The sequence below is a fragment of the Paralichthys olivaceus genome, chromosome 21, assembly GCF_024713975.1.
Source record: "Paralichthys olivaceus isolate ysfri-2021 chromosome 21, ASM2471397v2, whole genome shotgun sequence".
Lineage (NCBI taxonomy): Eukaryota > Metazoa > Chordata > Actinopteri > Pleuronectiformes > Paralichthyidae > Paralichthys > Paralichthys olivaceus.
Window position 1 is genome coordinate 8,178,002 of NC_091113.1, and position 23,305 is coordinate 8,201,306.

The 23,305-nt window shown below is 42.2% G+C and overlaps 3 protein-coding genes across 3 annotated transcripts in view; 1 reads left to right on the forward strand and 2 right to left on the reverse strand.

Annotated features, from left to right (window-relative positions):
* lhpp (phospholysine phosphohistidine inorganic pyrophosphate phosphatase) overlaps positions 1 to 23,305 on the forward strand; it is a 52,285-nt gene that overhangs the window by 27,870 nt on the left and 1,110 nt on the right. The gene's annotated exons all lie outside the window — the stretch shown is intronic.
* fam53b (family with sequence similarity 53 member B) lies at positions 626 to 15,229 on the reverse strand. The gene is made up of 5 exons (XM_020083554.2): positions 14,868 to 15,229; positions 8,413 to 8,644; positions 7,546 to 7,600; positions 5,470 to 6,233; positions 626 to 1,729 (listed from the first exon to the last, which is right to left on the reverse strand). Exons 2-5 carry the CDS (start codon positions 8,500 to 8,502, stop codon positions 1,385 to 1,387), a joined length of 1,254 nt encoding a protein of 417 aa, XP_019939113.1. The 5' UTR covers positions 8,503 to 8,644; positions 14,868 to 15,229; the 3' UTR covers positions 626 to 1,384.
* On the reverse strand, positions 18,926 to 23,079 carry hpdl (4-hydroxyphenylpyruvate dioxygenase-like). Its single transcript, XM_020082922.2, has 5 exons — positions 21,168 to 23,079; positions 20,585 to 20,751; positions 20,346 to 20,497; positions 19,716 to 19,843; positions 18,926 to 19,503 (listed from the first exon to the last, which is right to left on the reverse strand). Exons 1-5 carry the CDS (start codon positions 21,860 to 21,862, stop codon positions 19,302 to 19,304), a joined length of 1,344 nt encoding a protein of 447 aa, XP_019938481.2. The 5' UTR covers positions 21,863 to 23,079; the 3' UTR covers positions 18,926 to 19,301.

A 23,305-nucleotide genomic window follows, 5' to 3' on the forward strand; every position in this document is an offset into this window, starting at 1 on the left:
ATATTTATTGAAATTCACAAATTGTTCTTGTTGTTATACAAAAACAAATTTCAGTGACACCATTTATCTAAGATGACTTGTGACTCTTTGTCTTTATGTATCGTGGGTTGCTTTTGTGTTTTGTGCCATGTGCATAATCACTGTGTGTCTATATTTAGTGATGGTCAATAACCAGACTACTACTACTGGGTACTGGTCAATGCAGCTTTGGCAATTGTTGCAGATGTTGAGGTATCTAACGGGCCGTGCACATATGTGTCTCTCATCAGCAGGTCAACAGTGCAACATTTGACTATGTTTGATGTTGTGCTTGAATTGTTCCATTGACCTGTGTTTTTAATAATCTGGACATACACATATGTTACTAGTAGGACTATAATTATATTCTGTACGTCACATATTCAACCAATAACAAAGGCATTCATCCAAATCTCTATCCAGTATTTAAAGTGTGTTCAGACAAAGTTTTGCGTTACTTAGAACAAATTTGGGTCCGTCCACACACACTCACATCTTTTGTTAGACTTCAGCTCTTTGTTTGATATGCAGCTCTGAACGCATGTTAGGATACATTGTGGTGTTGACTTTCCAAACTTAGTGAGTAAGACGCTGATATCACAAATGACACATTTAAAACTTGTGTTTATTTGTATAGAAATATGCTCATGTTTTACATAACTTTGGAGTTACAAAGTGTAAAAAGAAAAAATATTAACGCTATTAGCATCTCAAAGTTTCTCTCAAACAAAACAGGAGCGTAGATCTCACAGAGAAGCCTGATGTTACTGTGTGAAATGTTAAGCTCTTCAAATATACTATACAGGTGACGGGGGCTTTACTAACAGTAGCTCTTGGAAGATGTCTCCTTGTCAGTCCATCATGTACCCTCGTACTAGTGAAGAACGTCAGGGGAACGGGACACTCTTTCTAGTGCAGAGAATTTGTACAAACCTGCTGTGAATTCTCTCCAAACGTAGTACAGTGAAGGTAATCAGGCTTACGGAGACATTTTAAAGACCCCAGTCCAGACCCCAGTTAAAGACCCCCAGTCTCTGAACATTAATTCAACATTTTTATATTCATCAGTTCTGTACTCTTCACCAGAAGCCAACCTCCTGACTTTCTTGTTCTCCTGAGACACAGTTGAGTTACTGCACAGTGAGGGAGGGAGGGTGGGGGTGGGGTCTGATGACAGAAAGTTCCCAAAAATAGGCCTTTATCCCAAAAGGCTCCTGCTCAATCTCTACTTGAGAAAAAAGACAAGTGCTGGATCTGCATTAGTTTTTCCACTTGCGTTGTCCTTAAGACTATCAGTAATATTTGCTGTACCATCTGGTGATGAAGTCCCCTAAATTAGCTCCCCCCATGAGGAAGGCAGCGCAGCTCAGTTCCTCTCAATTTGCTCAATGTCGAGCTCGCCTCCGAGCTGATACATGTCCTTCCTCATGCTACACAGCCCCACCCACAGAGACTCATTGTCCTTGCCGTTGGTCGTTCCTGGTGTTACATCCCCAATATCTGTGGAGTTCCACTCCACTTCCTCAATCGTGGGGTCCGACGGCATGTTCCCGGTGATCTCGCCCTCTTTGGTCTCAGGCTGACAACCATTTGCATGCGAGCTGTCGGCGCTGCGCTGAGCACTGCTCGTGAGGGTGGGGAGGGCCTGGCTGGACTCGCAGCTGTCTTCGCCTGTGATTCCTGGGCAGCTAAGGCTGTGGAAATTCCGTTTCTGTGGAAGGACAGAAAGGTTGTGTTTTTATTTTAGAAGCATCAAATTGATGTTCTCAAGGAAACGAGGATACACTTAAACAAATACACTAAATCTTTGGTCCATAGTTTCTATGGAGATGACATATTTGGTGAGGAAATCAGAACATTTCCTTCATTTTTGACTATGACCCGTAACCTAACCAGTACACAAACAAAACTAAAGGCGTACAGCCATCCTGTGAAAACAATCTACTGCATTCATATAGTATGTTGGTGAGGTCAGAGCTGGACACTGGGTAACAACCACTACAATATAAAAAGGCAATGAAATTGAAGGGTTTAAATTTAGCCTGTATTACAAACTAGAGCAACTGGTAGTTGTGAGTGAGGCTCTGTGATCCGAGGTCAGACGGGAAACCCAGGCAGCAAGTGGCCAGACCCCCGCAGGGCACACATCACTAATGTCGGACGTTTCTGGCTCTGCTGGCCTTTCACAGGCATCACACAAAGAACACATACATCTGTGGAGCCCAGAAACTTCCATAGGCAAATCCACATGTGCCAGCACTGCTGCAGGCAAGTTCTGCGACAGCTGTGTGTGCTGGAAGATAATGCTTTATGACAGAGGCTTATCCAATCTATACAACTAATGTGGAGAAGGCAGGACAGCTGCCTCATGCCTGGCTGCAGCGGCGTTCGGCCAGAAGGACACAGGAGAATAGGGCCTCTGTGAAAACCTCCTGTCACTTGTGTTCTTATGTAATACTTAACAAGCATGGGACTGTTGGGGATGCCAAGCCAAGTGTATATGGCTGCAACTAATTGATAGATTGAAAATGAATCTGCATTTTTTTTTTGATGGGGCGGCTGTGGCTGAGGGGAAGAGTGGTCGTCCTCCAACCAGAAGGTTGGAGGTCCCATCCCCGTGTCTTTCCCATCTGCAGGCCGAAGTGCCCTTGGGCAAGATGCTGAACCCCCGAATTAAATATTATGAAATGGTTAAATTGAAAGCTGGTGTTGATAGCGGCTAAGTAAGGGGATTGTTAGAGTTATTACAATTCATCCTGTGAGGAACATGAATGTCTGTTTCAAATAATCTCGCTCAAAATCACTGAAAGACACTGAACTCGCTGTGGTGCCAGAGGAGAAACCAGAGGATCGAGAAAGTGGAAATATTTGATGATAAATGTCCATGCAATAATTGTTGAGGTATTTCAGTCAAGAGGCACACATGACCAAAAATGAGCTGCTCCACTAGTGTTGCTAAAAACATCAAGTTTCAGCTAATGATGAAGAGATAAGAGACAAGCTTTGAAAACGCTCGATCCCTTGAATGTTTAGGATTTGATATCACTTGAAACACTAATATGGTTATCTGTTGGTCCACTAATCATTTCTGTTCTGTGCTACAAAAATATTCACACGGCTCTCAGTCTTGAGTAAGGTTGGAGGAGACGGGAGGTGAAAATGTAAAGTTATGATCCACATTTTCAGCCGGACCACAGCGAGACCAGGCAGCACTATATCAAAAAGAGGCCCTGCTGTTTTTCTTGGCTCTGCTCGAGGGGGTACATTTGTCAGCACTGGGGCAGTGTCACATTGCAGCCTTCTGCATTTAAACTTGACTGTTAACAGTCAAGATTTCTGGCCCGCACCATGGGACCAAAACGATAAGGCTTTGAGAGAAGTCTGGAACATAGCAGAACAGTGGCACTGATATTTTCTGAACCATTTAGAGCTCTGACAAAGAGATTCAGGTGCTTTGTCCTCACGAAAACTTTCTGTGCCATAAGTAAGTGTTGCCGGTGTCCACTTTGCCGTCTACTGTAACCCCCCCCACCCCAGTGAAATGGAGAGAGGAGCAGAAAGTCTCATCCATACTGACCTTGACTCTCCGTCAATACAAGCTGATCAATAGCTCATGAGGCCCGGTTGTGGCAGCGATCCACCCACTGAGCTGAATTTACAGAAATCAATATCTCTTTACCCAACACGCATCTCTCCTGCGCGACGATCTATAACCTCTGCCACAGCTGCTCTGCTTCCTGACATTCGCAGAGCCGCAGCGAGCCACGCCGAGGGTAGCAATTTCTCCCTGGGTAAAGTACACCGCTGTGGCGTGTAGATGGGAGGACGCTTCGGAGACACACTCAGCACTGTGACCAGTCTTTGAATAGTAAGGTGACTTTGAATGCTGATAGCGTGACACGTGTGAAGCACGATAAAGCCATTGAGCCAAGTGTAAAACGAACTCACTATCATCACAAGTTAACATCTCCACCATCTGTTTGATTAAATGTCAGATCCGTCTATTATCTGTACCACTTATCCTTTGAGAGGCTGGAAACACCCTGAAAAGATCACACAAACAAACATTTACCCTCACAGTCTCCAACCTGCGCGGAGAATGTCCAAACTCTAAACAAAAGGAAGATATTCAATCTACAATCATATAAATCAAAACAAGGCTAAGATGCTGGAACTCCTCCTGAACAATTCAAACTTTACTGTTGATTACTCTGATTTAACTATTTAAGCACTGTCACTGCTGACAGTTTTAATTTTGTAACTGGGATAAATGTCATTATAATTTCTCAAAGGTTTGCCTCTAAACCAGGGCTACTTGAGAGAAGTTTAAAAGATCTTCAATCTTACAAAGAAATATTCAAGGAAATGAAAAACAAAGAAATATTCAAGCTGGTTTCTAGTGCAAAATAAAGTTTCTTCAACCTGAGCTGAAAACGACATCACAGCAGTCCCATCTTAATACAGGAACTTAGAACATGGTCCAAAAACAGCAGGACAAATCCACTGCTAGCAATCTCAGCACCCTGACGTCCCCTCTGTAAAAATATTGTCAGTTGCATCGCCTAAGGCTCTTTGCTCCACACTGACCTCATCCCTGTTTGGAGCGTGTGTCTGTGGCATCTTCTTGTCATGTCACAGCAGCGCTGTTGTTAAATTACTGCTGAACTCTGGATGACTTTCTCAAAGGGGCCAAGTCCAGCTCAGTGTTTATGATCGACCCAGTGTTGGTGTGAAACTTTACCATGTGTGTCTGTGTACTAGTGGGGCAAAGAGACAAATGGCTGCGACAATTTGCAGATTAAACAGACTCGTCTGCTGAAAAGTGGTTGACTTCAACTATCATTTTTAATTTTTATTAATATGAATTCAACCGATCCAGTGACTGGCAGCTTGTTTCCTACTTTAATCTTTATCTAGTAGCACACAAAAAAGGGCATACTTCGCACAATGCTCTGCATGTGAAAACACACTCCCATGAAATGGAATGTGGCCCAGGCCCCCATGAATGAATGATCTCCATCGTTTGACAGTGTCTGCAGAAACACTTTGATGTGCGCTGAGGGAGAACAGACTCAATGGTGTGACCTTAGTTGCAAGCATTTGTTTATCCAACATGGAAGAAGCAAATTGCCCAAACAACAGAGCATAACCAGCTAATGTCAGTGAGACTGATGGACCTAGCACAGCATCCAGCAGGCATGACCATTTTCGCGGGGTCTTGTCCTGAACTCTTGACAGAGATCTTTTGGAGGACATAAGATGAGTGTGGCAAGTTCCAACAAAAAATAAAAACTAGCAATTGCTTCTGCTAAATTACAAGATAGGTGCAACATTGAATATACTGTTGAACAGGCATGTAGTGGCGTTAAACAGCATATGTGTTTTAAAACTAGCATAGAATGCAGTGTTTCTTGCTGAATGTTTTGCAAAGAGACATTTCTATCCACCAACCTGGGTCATCTTTGCCAGATCCAGTGAAGGCCTCTGTTTGTGTGTGTCGGCTGGTCTCCTGCGCTTCACACCGATCTTCTTGTCGTTGAGGACACACGGCTGTGAGCGACTGCGGGGGAGACCCCCCTGTCCACCACGACGCTCCAGCTCTGGAGTGGAGTCAGGGGAGCTGAGTGGAGATGGTCCACGGGGCTCAGGGAGGCAGATCTGTTCATGAGAGAGGTAGAGGGGCTGCACTGGGGGCTCTGGGGACAGGACCATGGAGGAGGAGGGTGTCAGACCAGTGAAAGTTGAGGGGCAGGGCAGACGCTGGGAGAAGCAGGGCAGCTCCAGGGCGTTGGAGCGGGCCGGCAGGCTGAAGCTGGAGCTACGCTGCATGGCTGGGAAGCCGAGCTGCACGTTACCAACGACGCTGCGCTGAACGCTGCCGCCGCTGTGGCACCTCCTCTTCTCCACTGTCGTCCACACACGAGAGCCCTGAGGGCGCCAGGTAGAACGGCAACCACCAAGCTCGTCTGAGCAAGACAGGGACCGACACTGCCGCTTGCTGGGAGGCGCAGTCGAGTGTGACGATGCAGCCTCAGTCAGGCTAAGGTCCTGCAGCAAGCTAGTGATTGTGCTTGAAGTGGAGCCGACATCCCAGTCCCATTGGGCTGAACTCTTGTGCACCTCGGGCAGGACATCCCACAGGCTCTCCAGGCTGGTTCCAACTGGTCTATGCTGTATAGCACAGCTATGACCCACCTCATGCCACCGACTTGTCTCTGCAGTTAAAAAAAAAAGAAGATACATTTTAACCCTAATATAATCTATACCAAAACTCTTCAGTTAGTCAGAGGTAACCCAATCAAAAAGTTAAAAAGAGGTGAGTTATTAATAACATATACATATAGATATAATCTAAAGGTTGTTTTTATTTTGTTCATGAGCTGTTTGGCAACCTCAGCATCCATGACACTGGGTGTTCTAGGCTGGACCAGTGTCCCAGCATGTGCAACACTTATTGACACTACTCACTTACTGCTTTGTGTGATTGGAACTAAAAATAAATCCTGTCCTTCAGGTTCTGCTTTAATGTCACAATCTGTAAACTGATTGGAGAAGGGACCGAAGCTCAATGTCTAATTTATTTGATATTACTGCTTGTCTCTGCCAGAGCGAGGCTTGATTAAATGTCAATAACCCATCATAAACATTCTGACAACACTAATCGTCTTGTTTCTTATTGCTCTACAAGAGTTCTGTATCAGAGCAGCTGGCTACCCGCCATCACTGATCGTCTCTGTGCCAGCACCATGGTTACCATGCCAGGAAAGCACCTGTTATTGCCACAACAGAAGTTCGTTGAATTGCTGAATGGATCAGCCAAATGAACTGGTCAGTCAACTCTGAGTCACTGAACAACGAGGCCTCTGCCCATTCCTGGTATGCAAAATGTCTATTTTTCTCCACTGGAGATAAAAACCCGAAAATACCACGTACAGTACACAGAGAGGACAAGGAACAAAGGGCAGTGTTAACAACACCTACTGGTGTTGCTGTGTTCTCTGCCAGTTTTATACGCACTATGCCAAGTTACTGTGAGGACACAATGCACTTTAATCTGTATTCTGGCTGTTCCTCCCACTGCAAGGTAAATTAAGGATATGGTCCTTTGTAGCCATAACCCAATTTTACACTCAAGGACATCACGTCCACACTGTACTGAAGCATGCCATAAGATTCCTGGCAAAGAAAGTCGCTGACACATAATCATTAACGCTCGTTGGCAGAAGAACCTGTCAAGCCTGCTTCACATAATGCTGTGTGACCATCAACCAGATTCAGCAGAGCCAATAATTTCTCTGAAATATAAAATGGCCCCATCCAAATCGCTCCCGTCACGGTTAAACACCTGACAATTCACTATCATATACGAGTTTGTGATAGTATTTAACGGCACATTGACAGTTATGGTGTAGCGCTTGTAGAGATGACATTATGACTTTACTATACAATGTTCCCTTTTTTTCTAAATCATCCATATTGTCCTTGCATGTGTGTCTGTGTATGTGGGATGCCAAGATTGAGTCTTACCCATGAGTCCACAAGAGAAAAGTGCAGTCCCCTGGCTCATGGTCTGTGCCTGGAACTGCAGAAAGGTCAAAAAAAGGATCAGGTCAGCTCGCCAAAAACCAGAAACTCAGAAAAAGCTTTAAAAATAAAATTTTAAAGTCTGATGCATTGCTGGTGCCAAGAGTGCAGCACAGTCTTTGCTTTTGCTAAGCGATGAGGACCCAAATGCAACAAAGAGGGAGTTCCACCATAAATGCATCTGATTGACACTGAGAATGATGACTTCATTTCACGTGGCTGAGAGGGCAAACTCAGCCCATATTCATGGGGGAATTTTCTCACTGTGTCCAGGCTGAAAGAGGAATCTATTTCATGGATGCTGATTAGAAAATGAGTCAGGGCTGCTCAGCCTAGTAGGACTAAAATACTCCATTGTTATTATGATTGAGATAAATGTAAAATGGAGGATTCCAAACCAGATGACACACACCCCTGGTGATAAAGTGAGAGTTAGCGGCTATTATGATGCAATAATCTGTAATTGTAACAGAGACATAATTTATTCCTAAACTTCAACATCCAGATCGTTCTTTAGACATCAATTCCTGAGATGCTGTGAGGAAACGCCGCAAATTTGACTCAAGGGAAGGTAGAAGTCAAATTTCAGCTCTGATTAAAGTTGACAAAATGGGAAAATATATTGTAGAGCTATAAAACTCTTGAGGAGTGGTCAGTGGCTGGTAATAATTTCCTGATTTAGAGCAGCACCTTGTCGTTTTCCCTCTTGACAAGTGCAGTTGAGGCCTGTTGGCAGCGCTTCTTATAAAAATAAAAATGACACATTTCACACAGAGAACAAACTTCTTATACAAGAAAATAACCTCTCACCGAGCCCAAATCTGTCCTTTTGGATGTTACATCGTCGGCACCCTTCTTTTCCAGTGTTTTCTTATAAATGATCACCATGGCAACACACATCCTTGTCCCAAGTCATTCCAGTGAGGGCAAGAAATGATGGAAGCCATCTTGACGGGCATGGTGTGAGCAGGCTGGTTTCTCATAAGCTTAAGACAGCAACTCTCAGCTTCTCCAGGAATGTGCTTCACTCCTCGGCCCAATCCTGAGCAGACACACAAAGATGAGCACAGGATTAGAATTCAGTACATTTCTGACATTCTGTCGACCATATGAGCAGACAACAATCCGGCTTGATTGGGGGTAACAGATCCCCTGGGTGGAGGCTCTGAATCGTGTGATGATTCAAAGAGTTATTCTGAAAAGTTTGTAGTATCAAGTGAGCCAGCAAACATTCCCAGCAAACACAGCCCAAGGTGAGGCGTCACCATACGGTGAGCTGCAAGTTGAAATTACCCTCCTTTTTCACTTCCACATGGTCTCTCCAGTGTCACCAAAAGTGGAACTCTATACCTTGTTTTGCTCTTGCGTGTCCAAGTGGAGTATTATCAGTCATCTGAGAGAACGCGTTTCCTCTAAGTGTTCCACACTGGAGCACACAGAGAGGAATAGAGCAAAGTCAAAGTTGTGTAAGTAAATCCTCAGGGGCTGGCTGGGAATAGCTGACCTTGCGGTTATCAAAACAACCCTCCTCACATTAGTGCTGCAACACAATTACAGTAAAACAGCTGATTAGCCACAGATGTAAATCTATATCATCATCAGTGAAGGTTTTTACTACAGTCTGACTTTAGTGTAAACGAGTAAAGCATTACTTATATAGCATGTTTTAAAACTGGCAGGTACAATGTACTTCGTGCACTTGAAATACATCGTTATAAATTACGATATAAAACACAGGACAGGTAAAGACAAAGCAAACAAAACCATAAGATAAAGATGGGTTTTTAGAAGCTTCTTAAGAGTCTAAAGATTCAGCAAATTTGATAAATTGGTGAAGATGGTTCCAGGGGTTTGGACTAAAACAACAACAAGGTTACAATCACCATCGTTTTGCAGTCGTAGCAGGGGACAGATAAAGGGCAGAGATTTGAGGATCAGAGAGGCTGAATCAGGAAAGAGGAGATCAGAAATGTAACTGAAGGCAAAGTCATGTAGTGGCTTATATGTAATCAACAAGATCCTGTAGTTTATTCCAATATTTATAAGATTTTAGTTACATTTCTTTGTAGAGGAAAACATGTTTACAAAAACTGTTTTATCAGGGTTTACATTTGAGTATTGGCGGCATAATAGGGACATCTTAAAGAAGTTGAACAAATGCTCCAGAGGCTTTTACAGTTAGAAGAGGACTGGTCCAAGCATCAACCCCTGGGGAACTCCACACAACATTGGAGCAGAGGGCTCATGATTGTTGATACAAGCATTAAAATATTTATCAGTCAAATAAGAATGAAAACAAATCAAAGTTGTACCAGCAATGGCTCTCCCCACGTCAGGTAGGGGACGGCGAGAAAATGCATGCAAGGTCATAGAGTCTGTTTGAATGACAGAACAAGTACAGGCGATAAAAAGAGGGAAACAAAAAGAGATGGTGTATGTGAAACAAAAGAACACTGTGCAGAAGATGAGCCGCTGTGGGAAACAAAAGAGGCAGCATCAGAGGTTGTGGTTGGTGGAGTGTGTGTGTGAGTGTGTGTGTGCAGGGGGCAGCATCACAAGACAAGACAGAGCTGACATACTGGAGGTGGTGTTTGCATTCAGCATATGATTTTCATCAACAAAACTTATCACATGAGGAAAACAGCTTAAACACAAGGATGCTTTTAGCCGAGTTCCTCAAGGAGATCAGTTCAGTGACGTCTGGCAGCTTTAACCTATGGCCTCTGTGACTAGAAAAGTACAAATCAAAGCTTGGAGCAAGACTAGGTCAGGCCAGCTTACACTGTGCGTGACCATTAACCACACAGATCTGTGCTTTGCTGCAGAGATAACTCGGGACGTGCTGGGGTAGAGGAAACTGTTGTTTATATGTTGCCCTTAATGGCTCGGTGATGGATGCAGATGGCATTGGCACAGAAAGAAAAAACCTCGCCCACAGAAATGAATTTGGCAAAGACAAGAAAGCTATTTAACATGATCTTTACCCAAAAAAGGACATTAAGTGATGTTTTCCTTCTCTAGAAAAATTGAAAAAATGTCTAAGTGTAGCCTGACATTCTGAACTTTAAACTGTAAACATCATCTATTACTTTCAGTTGCAGAGAACTGAGAAGTTTATCATCCTTTTCATACTTCATTACACTTTTATACCCTAAATCTGAGCTGAGCACTTTAAATGGGTGAGGTTTATAACATAATTATAAACATTCCTTGGCTCCATGATACAATTTGTACACAAAATTATAAAAGTCTAACCTTGCCCCACAGCCTTTCAAAGGCATTCAAACTTGTGAGAGGTTGTGAATAAGAAACATGTTGAGAAGCGCTGGCAAAGGGCAGTTTACTTTTCCTTGTACAGTCAAACCTGTAAACCAAATGCAGGAGGCAATACGAGGCACGGTTTCCAGTGCTTAATGGATACACCCAATGCACTGAACTCATACTGCATGAACTGCTGTGCAAAATGGGAATTGAGTTGGAGTCTGTCAAATTAGGCATCTAGAATTTCTGCTGAAGGGTTACCACTCCCCTTTTGACGTCAAAACCTGAATTCACCTCCACTATTATCAGGAATCAGTTGGAGTCTCTATGCTTCTGCAGCCTGATAGCTCTTTATCAGGGCTAGAGCAGCAGCCACAATGACAACTGAGAAGTCTAATCTCTGAGAAGGGGAAGAAAGTTGGAGGACGCTTCTATCACATGCAAAATGGATGCTGACAAATTAACAGTGGCAGTGTAGTGACAGAGGCCTCCCTAAAAGACAACAATAAATCTGCCTTGGACAAGCTGATGCGACTCCACGCTTCCTTTGTGGTTACCAAGAGCCTTTCAACCAGTGCTACTTGGCCGTGTCAGAAACAGCAAGCTATCACACAGACTAAATGAGCACTAGATAAAGCGAGAGAGTAAACCGCAAAGACGATTGGTTCAAGTTTGAGGTAGAGGCCTCATATAGTCTGCTCAGTTTTCAAAAGCCTGAACAGACCCTGATGAACTTTCTACATAAGACCAGACACTGCAATGCCATGCTGTAAAGTACACTTTCTAAGACTCTTAAATTACGGTCCAGTCCAAAAAGACTGCAAACTGTCAGCTTGGCCATTACAATAAGCATCCAAACTGTGGTCATCCATGAAAGCCCTGTTTCCCAATTAGAGCAGCTTTTCCATACATTGCTCAGACTGTAATCCCACGGGTTAGGTCAACATTACATAAGGATTTGGCAGCTTTGTGTCTGACTAACAATTAGAGCTAATGCTGATCTATTTTATAGCACTGGTGTGACAGCTGGTAGAAATTAGTTTGATATCATTGTTGCACCTTGTATAAGCTCCTGAAATAACAACTTGTTAATAATTTATAAGACTTCTATATCTTTTTGGCATTATCACACATAAAAAAAAAAGTTTCTATTAATTTTTGTGTGTTAATTTATACAAAACATAAAATGAAATGTTAGATTGAATTTACAGGCATCCTCCTTTGACATTCCTGCATGCATGGCAGTTGGATCTGCATCCTGCCCTCAACAATCCCAGGATTGTGGTCATCTCCGTAATCCGAGCATCTGCTGAGCAACTGAGACAGCCCAACTTGAAACCTAACTGAGGGATTTGTCCTGCTCTTCATCACCATACTGCTTGTGAAAGGAATGCTGAGTAAAACTTTAGCTTTCCTATTCCACAAAATAAAAAGAGTCCCTGGGAGAAAATATGCATGTTCCTAAAAAGCTTGTTTCTCTAACCTGTTGGCTCTGACGGACAAGCTCCTAGAGTTGCATGGATTGTGCTGAACCCAAACTTGGACTCAGGCACATTTGAGTAGTTTCTCATGTCATACTGATGGTTGTGTCATAAAAGGGAGACAGACATACACGGGACATTAAGACCGAATAATTAAGTGACAAATTGTCAAACCATCTCTGCTTTTTCTGCCGCACCGTGCATCATTTTAATGATGAAAATTCAAGATTTTCAAAGCCCCCAGACTTACAGCCTTGTCATTAATTAGGTGCCACAAAGGGCAGGTGCCACAAAGTTTTGCTACGGCTGATTGACTGAAAAGAAATTTATGAAACTCATTGTCGAGTGCAGGCTACTAGCCCACAGCTGTCCCCCATGCACACAGAAATTAGGCTATGTCAAACAGGAGGCACACACTACATCTAAAGCAGTGAGTGAATAGTCAGAAATGAGCATAGCTGGGAGGCTTCAATAGTAGTTATCAGGCTCAGTTGAGGGCCTGGGGTACAGCCAATGTCTCACAAGCATGCAGCTGCCCACTTACCATAAACACAAAGGCTCAGCATGGCTATGCATGGAAGCCAAGGAGGCCTACGTTTTAAAGCAGGCCTGCTGTTTAATTATCTCATACATAATCACTTGCACTGTATATATTTGTCCAGAACAAGAGCTTTTTTGAGCTCTGTAATCGAGGCTTTCAACAAACCTGTCCAAGTTGGAGAGAAATGTTGTCCACTTGAATGCTAAATCTCACAAAGTCTCTTAATTACAAAGGATTGAAGACACAACATCCATCTACTTCCATTGCAAAACAACATTGCATGTTAATAGTCCCAGAAAATAATAAGTTGCATCCACAAGAGGCATCCTCATTATTTATTTTTTTTAATCAAAATTGAGATTAGAGGAACTCTGGTTGGTTTTACATGCAGGAATTTATCCATCCCCCACTCTGCATGTTCACTGACCATATATCCATGACCCGAGAAAAGAAAACCTGGAACAAAAATTCTTCCACGCAAGAGTTTGAACAATGTCACAACAGCTGTATTACACTACACAGGATCTCAGATAACCCTAAATTGTGTCCAAATATTGTCACTGATATAGACAAGGAAGGAGGACTCATCTGCAAGCTGTGATAGGCAGCCTCTTTTGTACTTGAGCTAAAACCATTCAACAGTTTTTCAGATGAGCTTGCCAGCCCTCCAGGTGGATGCCTCTCCGTTTCAGAAGAGCGGGGCCCTGAAAACCGAGCTTGTCCAAGTAACCAGCACAAACAGTCCCTTAAACCCCTTTTCCAAAATCCCTCATGAAAGGGAAATGAGTTTGGCAAAGAAATTGGTGTGACGGGAGCTCACAGAATGTTACACGCAGGCTACAGAGCAAACAGGATTTTGAACTCAAGAGAAAGGCCACAAGCTACTGATGACAAAATATGAAATGTACAACCCCAAAAAAAAAGCTAAACGATACATTTGTTCATTGACAGGAAGTCTCGGATTTTCCCAATTTATAGTTTATGCATGTTCAAGGCATTTATTAACTTTAGCAATCATAGGCACAGCCATGGGACACTGAGGAGTTCGGGTTTTACAAGCTCCTGTGTTTATGATCCCACTGAGCGCTTGAATTGCAGAATCTGTTGGATTGTGTGTCAGCCAGCCCCATGTCTTCATACCTGAGGGGAAGGTTGGCTTGATAAAGATAAGACAACAACATTCCTCTGCATTAGCACAAACTGAAACACACGCTAAGAGGGGTCTGAGTCCTTAATGACACGGCCCTCGAAAAAAGTGGTGTCAGGCATTAAAGCATTAAAAAAAAGTGATTCTATTAACATGTTCTGAAACAGCACAATAACGTCTTGCCATGTGCATGAGTGCAAAACCCAATTTGCTTCAGCCAATTCACATGAAAGGTTTCTGATCAGAGGATTGTGGTTTCTGTTTGGAACATTCAGTCACTTTAATATGATTACGTTTACATTTACAGTCAGATGTCAAAGACACCAAGAATACTTCCTGTTTCTTACATCAAGAAAACAAAACACACTGGCATTAACCAGGCAGGATTTTTTTTTTTTTTTTTTTTTTTAAACCTGTGTATATGTATGGACATGTTGAAACTTATTGACACTTTTAACCTTCCCTGCAGCATTTCACCACATTGAGCCTTTACTATGCTGCTGAATAGTAGCTAAGACGTTATAACATGGAGAAGAAAGCAGATAAAAATCACTTTAAGCAGCTTTTATGAAGTAATAACAACCCCAGACAAGACAAAAGGGAAACAGCTAATCCAGTACACATGAGGAAAAAGTTGCTAACTCACAGGAGCTGTGTGCAGGCTCCATGTAGAGTTGTAGCAGGACACTTGTAATTACACATGACACCATTGATAAACACTGTTAATGCAGAGACTCGGTTTCCCAGCAGTGGACTAGCTACAGCTCACAAGTTAGCTAGCGCAGAAAGTTAGTATTCGTGGAGAAAAAAAAAACTACAGAAAACTACAACTCACACTCATGACGGGGAGCTCCTCGGTGGGCTTCAGGGTGTGTGGGCCATGTTTGAGTGGAGTTTCAGCAGAGAGAGGAACAACAGGGCGACAGGCAGGAAGCGAAGCGACGACTTGTCCTCTCGTCCTGCTCCAGGCTCCATCTGCAAAATACAACATGAGTCCAGCGCACTAATGAGCCTGGGACTACTCACGGCACTGCTCACAGGGGCGGACACTGTGTGCACACTCATCCAACCCACCGAATCCCCCCCGTGTGACGTCCCCTATAGTAACCATCTGACTTATTTTAACTTCTTATTTTGCTCAGATTTAGTTTCAAGTGGTTAGAAGCGACATATTCTTCTCTGTGCTACTTGTTAAACAGCGCGCGCCACCCCCCCGCTCGTGTCACTAGTGGTCTGATCCGCCCTGCAGTAATGAAAAGTAATCAGAGTTTAGAGTTGTAGAAGAGAAGTGTTCACATTATACACGTGTAACATGATACCTGTGGGTTTACACACAGATGTGTATATATATATAAATATATATATTTATATATATATATGCCAGTGGTAAACGTACATTTACTATATTTATCTTTACTATCTATCTCCTATATCAGCAAATATCTGTACTTTCTACTCTACTACATTTTTACCCTTTTTTTGCATTTTCTTTATATATTTCTTCAAAATAGAAACAAAGGACATATTTACTGCACTTACAACTGCCACTACTACTCCACGATACAGTTACAAAGCATTTGCCACATGTTCACGTAGTTTTTTAAATATTTTTTAAAGATATTTATATCTCATAATGATAATAATTACTATTACTGTTGTACTCTCTGCTACAGAACAGCTCAAATGGAGACTCCCCCAAATGACAGAGTGTTTTCAGTAGCATCATCTGCAGCATTCTTGATATGATGAGTCTGTATCATTATTAAACTGAAAATGCAGGAGGCACAGTTAATGAAGTAGCAGCACGTTGCATAAAGGCATACGCTACTCTCTGCAAGTATACTTTTACTTTTAAGTATATTTAAAAGTGAGTACTTACTTTGACTCAGGTAGAAAGGTTAATGTGATATTTTAAAATGTACTTGAGTACATTTTTGTCTGTTTATTTGTAAGATTGGGTCCTTCCTCCACCGCTGCTACTTCCCCCCTCACAAAGTGAATTCCAGTATAATAAGCATTGAATCTACATAAATACACACATTACAAACAGATGTTCTCCTTCCAGGAAGGAGTTATCATAACTTACATCAGCATCCAGTTTGCTTTTATTTAACTTTCCAGGTTAAGTCATCCACCCTTGTCCAGGGTTATCATATACTGTATTATATATGCACATAATATTAGTACCACTTTAACTGGTGGTTCCAGAAATCTTTACCTTTTCTGTCTTTACAAAGATCTTGCAAACCTTCTTTTCCCTAAAGTCAAGCTGACATGATTACACACTTTGTTATGTTGCTAAATAGTAACGTGATACAAGCAAATCACAGTTATTGAACATAGCTCTGCATACTTGGAAAAAAATATAAACACATTCCTATCCCATAACACCTACATATACAGTAAGCAGATTTATTTTGTGGGGGCTGAAGTTAACACAGTGGGGCTCAGAGGGGTGGGGGGAGCTGAGGGTCACCCCTGGCAGACACTATTGTTAATCAAGGAGTAACATCTGCTGTGTGCCACTAATCTCCCCCAGACTGTCAGACTGCCGTACTGTCCTCCTCGGTTTTAGACTGTCTGCCTTTTGTGTTAAAGGGCACCAAGGATTTGTCTCCTCAACTACGTGGGCTTCAGGCCGGGGGTGACAGGTTGTTTTTAAACCAAAAACCCCTTCAGCAGTCTGGATGGAGAGTGATGTACTGCACAGAAAACTTTGCACGTTTTGTATTCTTTTTAGGAAGGAGACAGTTCAGCAACTTTAGCCGTGTGTGCTGTGACTGTCAAAGCCATAGGGGGCAGTATCCACCAATCACAGCTACGAGAAGGCCACAAGATTGAACTTTAGTGTTATAGCTTTTGTAGTCATTTCAGTTTTTTTCCATGTGACTGTGGCTACCATGTGGTTTACAGTGAATAGGAGGTGAGCTTCCAACTCCCAGTGCTGACACCCCATGCAGAATGCTGTATGCCATCTGTGTTTCTCAGCGGCTGCAGACAGATGGCTGAAGGACTCCTGTTACAGGAGCCATCCCCTCTCAACTTTAATCAACAGTTCATTCTCTCCATCCCGACAAAACTCCCCGTTAACTGTTTGTATTCTTCATTTTATAGAAATGCAATCTGTCCAGTGATTCTTCTATTTTCTTATATAATCTTAGCATCTATCCACTTCTCCCAAGTGCAACATTTATTTTATTTTATCTGTGCATCAACATTTTCTTGATACTCTCATATTAGTACAGTTTATTATTTTTTATTATTTATTATTAGTATTGTACGTTAGTAATGTTTATTGTCTCTCTAGTTTGGATTTTTTACTCTTAATTTCATGTTTTACTTTATTTTATAGTCTTAATCTGTGTGTTTTACCAATTAGGCATCTACATTCTTGCTCCACACAAAATCAAAATCATACACAGTAAAAACTGAATATCTCCAAATGTCTCTTGACATAAATAACTTGTGGAATAGAGAGAACAGCTGTTTTATGTGGAAGATGTCTGTTTGTTTGCCTTTCCAAGAATCAGAAACGTCAAACTGAGTCAACTCTAAAAGTTTTGATTTGCCAATAAGTGTGTCACAGTTGAGTCAAAGAAAAACACTGACACCATTTGTCAAAAGGCAGAAGTACACATATTCACAAATTGAATTTCTGAAGCTTGAGGTGGAAATTATTTTTCAGCTGTTCAAGGATACTGTAACTGCAGTGGGGACATGAAAAGAGCATATGGCTTTCATGGAACGGCATCTAAATTTCACTGCTTCTCGTTCGTCCCACTAATCCTCGCCTGTAATGTTTATAGCCCAGTTAATTGAACTGGCACATCTCTGTGGGTTCGGAGATCCCTTCGAAGAGGCTGTAAAAGCGTGTTTTTGCCAAACGCTTGCACATCACTAAAACCTCAACAGCATCTGAAAGAGGTGCAGCTGTTCTTCCAGGAATGGTTCATGAGTGACTGTGTGAGTTATTTAGGAAGAAAGGCAGCTTGGCTCTGATCAGTGATTATAAATTGAATTACTAATATAAATTACTAGTTATCCTAGATTTGTCTACCATTTGATATTTAAGTACTGTAGGAGTACAACTTTACGAGCATTGAAGCATAAATGGCATGCCTGTGTTCTCTGGGTTTGAGATATTGGTATCTATATCTAATATAGATGTCATTGCATTGTTATCAGTTTGTCGGATGCACTCAAGGACTTTGAGATTTTTCCTGGATTTGTTTTCTCAAGTGAATGCAATACGCCTCTGTAGTCAGTGGTGGAAGAAGTGTATATATTTCAAGAAAATTTGTAAAGTAGGAATACCACAGCATAAAAATAAATATAAGGCCTGCATTAAAACCTTTACAAAATGCAAATAAGTATATCTAAAGTACTCAATGTGCAAAGTTCCCCCTTTCAGGGTATTATATTACTATAAACTTAGTATATCATTAGATTATAAATATCGATGCATCAACGTGTGAGCAGCTGTTCAGTGTTTTAGCAGCTTGAGCTGGAGTTAACCATATCTACATTAGTTTAATTTATATTACAGCAGCAATAATGGAAGAAGTGTTAAGACCTTTCACTTAAATAAAATTAAGTATGTGAGTATTATTATATATATATATATATATTTAAGTTAAGGTAAGAAAAACTGCCCCTGGTACATTCAAATAAATGCTACCTTATACACTGTTGGGTAGGTTAATCTAAACTAGCATATAAAGAATCAGGTAAACATGTGAAACTGTGAAGTAAATTTAGATTGAGGAAAAAGTACAATATTTCCAGTGCAACACCACTGGGATGTTTATCTCGGATGAAGAATTCAAGAGCTCTTGTGCTAAAGTTTGGCACGCACACACAACTTTGAGAACAGTAATTGAGTTTCACGCTCCATGGTGAGTTACAGATTTACTGAGGAGCAGTTGCTCAGGAGTCGTCAGTTGCTCGGTGTTGACAGTGAAAACAAAGACATAGTTTTACTGCTTCATCAAGTGCATCAAGTATATTATGTTACATCAGTCATTGAACCAGTTTGTTCATGATGCACTATAACATCATTAATGTGTTCAGGCGTGTTCACAGTTATTAGCACAATAGCATTTCTTCTTTGTTAGCAGTCCCCTAAATTCATACTGGAATAGAGAATGTCTCATTAAATATTTAACTTTTTACATTGGACATAATTCTATTCCAACATGTGATTTCATATTTATATATATAACACATGACATAAAATAAAATAGCCTCAGTTAAAAAGTATTTGCAGTGTCTAAGCATGAGTGGTGTGAGCAGTCTTCGGGGCTCCCTCTCCTTGGGAATCCCCCCTCTCGTTCCCCATGTAGGCCTGCACCGACCTCCACAGCGCTCGGATGTTTCCCTCGCCAAAGCCCGTCGCCCCTCTTCGCTCAATCAACTCGAGGAAGAAGGTGTCCTCTGCGAAGATGGGCTTGGTGAACACCTGGAGGAGGTATCTGGAGACGATGACAACATAGGGACACCTGGTTGAGCCGTCTCACATCTGGTGTAGCCTTTGTTCATCGAGCTTACATCGCTAGACAACTAAAAATATGTTCTGAGGTTTTCTATCCTTATACGAAAATTAATGGGGATCTGCTGCTGCACCGTACTGGACAGTAAAATACAACAAACACATGTATGATTATTGCTCTTTGTTGCCTCTTACCTTCTGTTTTCACTGGATGCTGTTAGTGGTGAGGGATCCTTGTGCAGGTCTGTGTCCAGCAGAATTCCATATTGTGCCAGCATCTGGGGGTTGTGTCCTGCCTCCTCTATTTCCTGTTGTTTCCCCACCTGTCACAGCACACAGCATCAGTAAAACTGTGTAAAAACAACACTGGAGAACATCATATGTTTGCAAATATGACCTGGATAGTTCATAGAAAATGATCTAACTAGAATATCATTCGAAGGCCCAACAGTCCCTATAAATTCAACCCAGCTGCACCAAATTTCACACACTCATTTCCTTAAATTTGTCTGATATTTTGCATCCAGATCTTTTCATTATTCCTTTGGAAATGGTGAAAATATTGAAAATGCCCTTTCTCGCAATGTTAAACAAGGTGATTTAAAATTCCTGAAAACAAAAGTCACTGCAAAGCCGGATATCTTCTGATGTTAAATATGTGCTGGACTGGTTGTTCCCAATTTGCTCTGTGATGTTGCTGCTGTCTGAAGACAACACGTATCCTGCTCGTACACTGGTCACTAAAGGTTCATTTTCTTTGTAACAACACTTGCTGAGTAAAATGTGGGTTATGTGTTGCCTCAATGGATTCATGCTCAGTCAGACCTCAGTGTAGTAGGCAGGAGGAGGGGAGAAAAACTGCACACCAGCTCCAGCCATTGCACATGCTGTGGAAACAATGTTTTTTGTGTACAGCCCGATGTGCTGGATCCCTGGGGCCCCGTGCTGCTCCAAGAAGCTGTCGACCTGGTTCCTGCCTGAAATTAAAGCAAGCAGATGATTCGAGATGAAGTGTGAGCTTGTATTTGATTGCTAAAATGAAATATCTTGAAAGATGCTGTTACCTTGCTCGGGCAGCGATTCGGCAATGACAAACTTGCAGTCGGGTTCTTTTTTATCCACAAAGGGAAGAACGATGCCTGATTTGCTGCACTTCCAGTACTCCATGGCAGTGAGACGTAGACCGATACCCTCCTGGTTTATGACAAAACCTTCGTCCACATCTTCTTCACTGTTCGGAAAAACAAACAAACCAATATGTTGTATTATAAAATACAGGAAGTCCCCAAAACAATGTGAGACAAGAGGCAAATGTCCAGGGATCAAACATTCCGGTGCTCTTAATATGATTGACAACAAATTGAACAAAATAGAGTGTGACTGTTGTTGTGGGGATTTGGCCTCAAACTTGATTAGAAAAAGTAAAAGAATAAAAACTCAACTCAAAGTCAAAAAAGCCACTGAGGCACCTGAGGAGTGAATATTATACAGGGAATAAAACATGGTTTATTTCTCCATTTTTTTAAATGAACAAACTGAACTATTGCACAGCTGAGCTGACTGCTTTCTTCTTGTCACCTGACAAATAAAACTTGAAACAAAAAAACAGTAAACAGCTCCAATAACTGTGGATTAGTAGTGACTCACTTCTCAATGAAAAACCTTTGGAAACCAAAGTGCTGCTCGTACCACCTCATGACCTGATGGGTCGTCTTCCTGGGACAGGCATACGTGATGTGATCAAAGTGTGTGATTGGACAGGACGTGTCCTCGTCCTCCAGGCTGTGGTCCCTCTCGAGGACATCAAACCCAGGCAGGAAGGGTCCCTCGTACTTAGTCCTGTCAATGAGAGTGTGGCACACGTTCCCCACCACAGACTTGACCACGGAGTAGGTGACAGGTCCACCCTCATCATGGACCGTGGTGGGCGGCACCAGGAAGCTGCAGCCCAGACTGCGGAGGTGAATGAATGACCTCTCCACATCCTCCACCTCGAAGCACACGTTGCTCGCCGTGTCCACGGAGAAGTGCGGGCTCACGTCGTACAGACATCTCTCCGATGAGTCCCGGGTGTGATTCCCCACCTTCACCCGCTGTGGATGGGGAGGATGAGGAGGATGAGTACCGGGCAGAGCCTTATTCAATTTCCCATCGCTCCGGTTAGTTCTCTCGTTGACGACGAACACAGCCGCTCCCTTCTTGAACGCCAGCTGCCTGGACCCGCGCGTCAGTCTGCTGGCGAACAGGCGGAACTTGAACTTGGACACGAGGTCGTTGGCTATTTTCTCCGCGTTAGAAACGTGGAGCGAAATGTGGTGTAACCGGCTCAAGTAGGCTGCCATGTTTGGATGTGACGTCACTGACAAGGGGCGTGTCCCACACTTATCGAGCAACGCCCCCTGCCACAATATATAATAATGATGATAATGATCCTTTACAAAGTGTTTCCCAAAAGATTAAAACAACACAAACATTAAAATAAAATAACAGTGATCCATTTGAATATATATGTATGATTGCCTTACAGTTTGGAAGATAAATACACTATATAAAGAGAAAAGAATATATCACATTCCTATATAATTATAAATATGTATTATGTGAGCCTAGTACAATAGTTACATGTCTAAATAACCGGTGCTAATAAAAAGTGATTCCTTACCAACAAAATATTTTCAATAACACAAAACATGTATTTGTATGCTGTTATTGTTCTGTCCATGAAGCCTCACATTCGTGTTTCATTTGATTGTGTACAAATTAGACATTTTACAATCACTACTAATTGAATGTATCCTATTTTCTATTGAATTTACTTTACAAAAAAAAGTGCTCTGTTTTTCTGAATTAACCAATTCATTATCTCGTTGATTCAGAAAAACAGCAAATATGTTTTATTTCTAGTGAATGTAATACGCTTTACGTACAATTAACGTTAATTTGTTGTTCGCAACATTTCAATAAAGTTTTATTTCCAACATTTATTTTCTCCCTGCAACCACCATGCAATCTGGTGTTTGGGGAAAGCTCGGATATTTATAAACTGTGTCAACAAACGGCCAGAGATAGTACGTGTTATGTACAAAGATGATAAAGTAAAACGCACCAGATTATAAACTAAAACACGATAGACCTAAACCTTTTGAAATAGCTAAATTATCGAAGTAATACAAAATCTTCCTGCCCCGTGAAAGTTAAATCACCCTGGAGATGGCAACATTCCCGATGAGTCATGAACGCCTCGCAGCACCGTCTCTCGTCCAATCAGATTGCGCGCTGGGCCAGATGATTGGTGACGGAGGCAGAAGCGTTTATTTTGGCTCCGGGTCTCATTTGTCTCCTGTCGCCGCCATTAGAACAACACGGAGGCGATGGAAACCGCGGAGCGACGCGGATTTACGCCATGATCACGGCAGCGCGGGGGCTTTGTCGAGGTGTGGGTCGCTCTGAGAGAGGTTAACGCGAACGTGAAGGTAAAAATGTGACGCAGCGACGGGGCCGAAATCAGTCGGATTGGGAAGGTTTGATAGAGCAGCAGCAGCAGCAGCAGGAGGAGGAGGAGGAGGAGGAGTGGGGTTTGTTGTGGTTTTCAACAACACTTGAGAAACGAGCGCAGCCGCGAAACGGTGAGAATTTTTACGTATTTATTACGAATATTCCTCCTAAAGAAACGTTCTAAGCTTGTACGTTTTTAGTGAAATGTCCGTTAACTGGTAAAAATCGACGATTGGAGCTATGTATGCTAGCTGGATGTTAGCCTGCCAGCTAGCATGCTATCACTAAGG

Excerpts from the sequence above, each read along its gene's own strand:
- hpdl (XM_020082922.2), bottom strand. The coding sequence starts at position 21,862 with ATGGCAGCCTACTTGAGCCGGTTACACCACATTTCGCTCCACGTTTCT. Across the intron at positions 20,752-21,167 it reads CAAAGGTTTTTCATTGAGAA|TGAAGAAGATGTGGACGAAG; the intron begins GTGAGTCACTAC and ends TTTTCCGAACAG. Across the intron at positions 20,498-20,584 it reads CGAATCGCTGCCCGAGCAAG|GCAGGAACCAGGTCGACAGC; the intron begins GTAACAGCATCT and ends CTTTAATTTCAG.
- fam53b (XM_020083554.2), bottom strand. The coding sequence starts at position 8,502 with ATGTGTGTTGCCATGGTGATCATTTATAAGAAAACACTGGAAAAGAAG. Across the intron at positions 7,601-8,412 it reads AAAGGACAGATTTGGGCTCG|TTCCAGGCACAGACCATGAG; the intron begins GTGAGAGGTTAT and ends ACCTTTCTGCAG. Across the intron at positions 1,730-5,469 it reads ATCTGGCAAAGATGACCCAG|AAACGGAATTTCCACAGCCT; the intron begins GTTGGTGGATAG and ends GTCCTTCCACAG.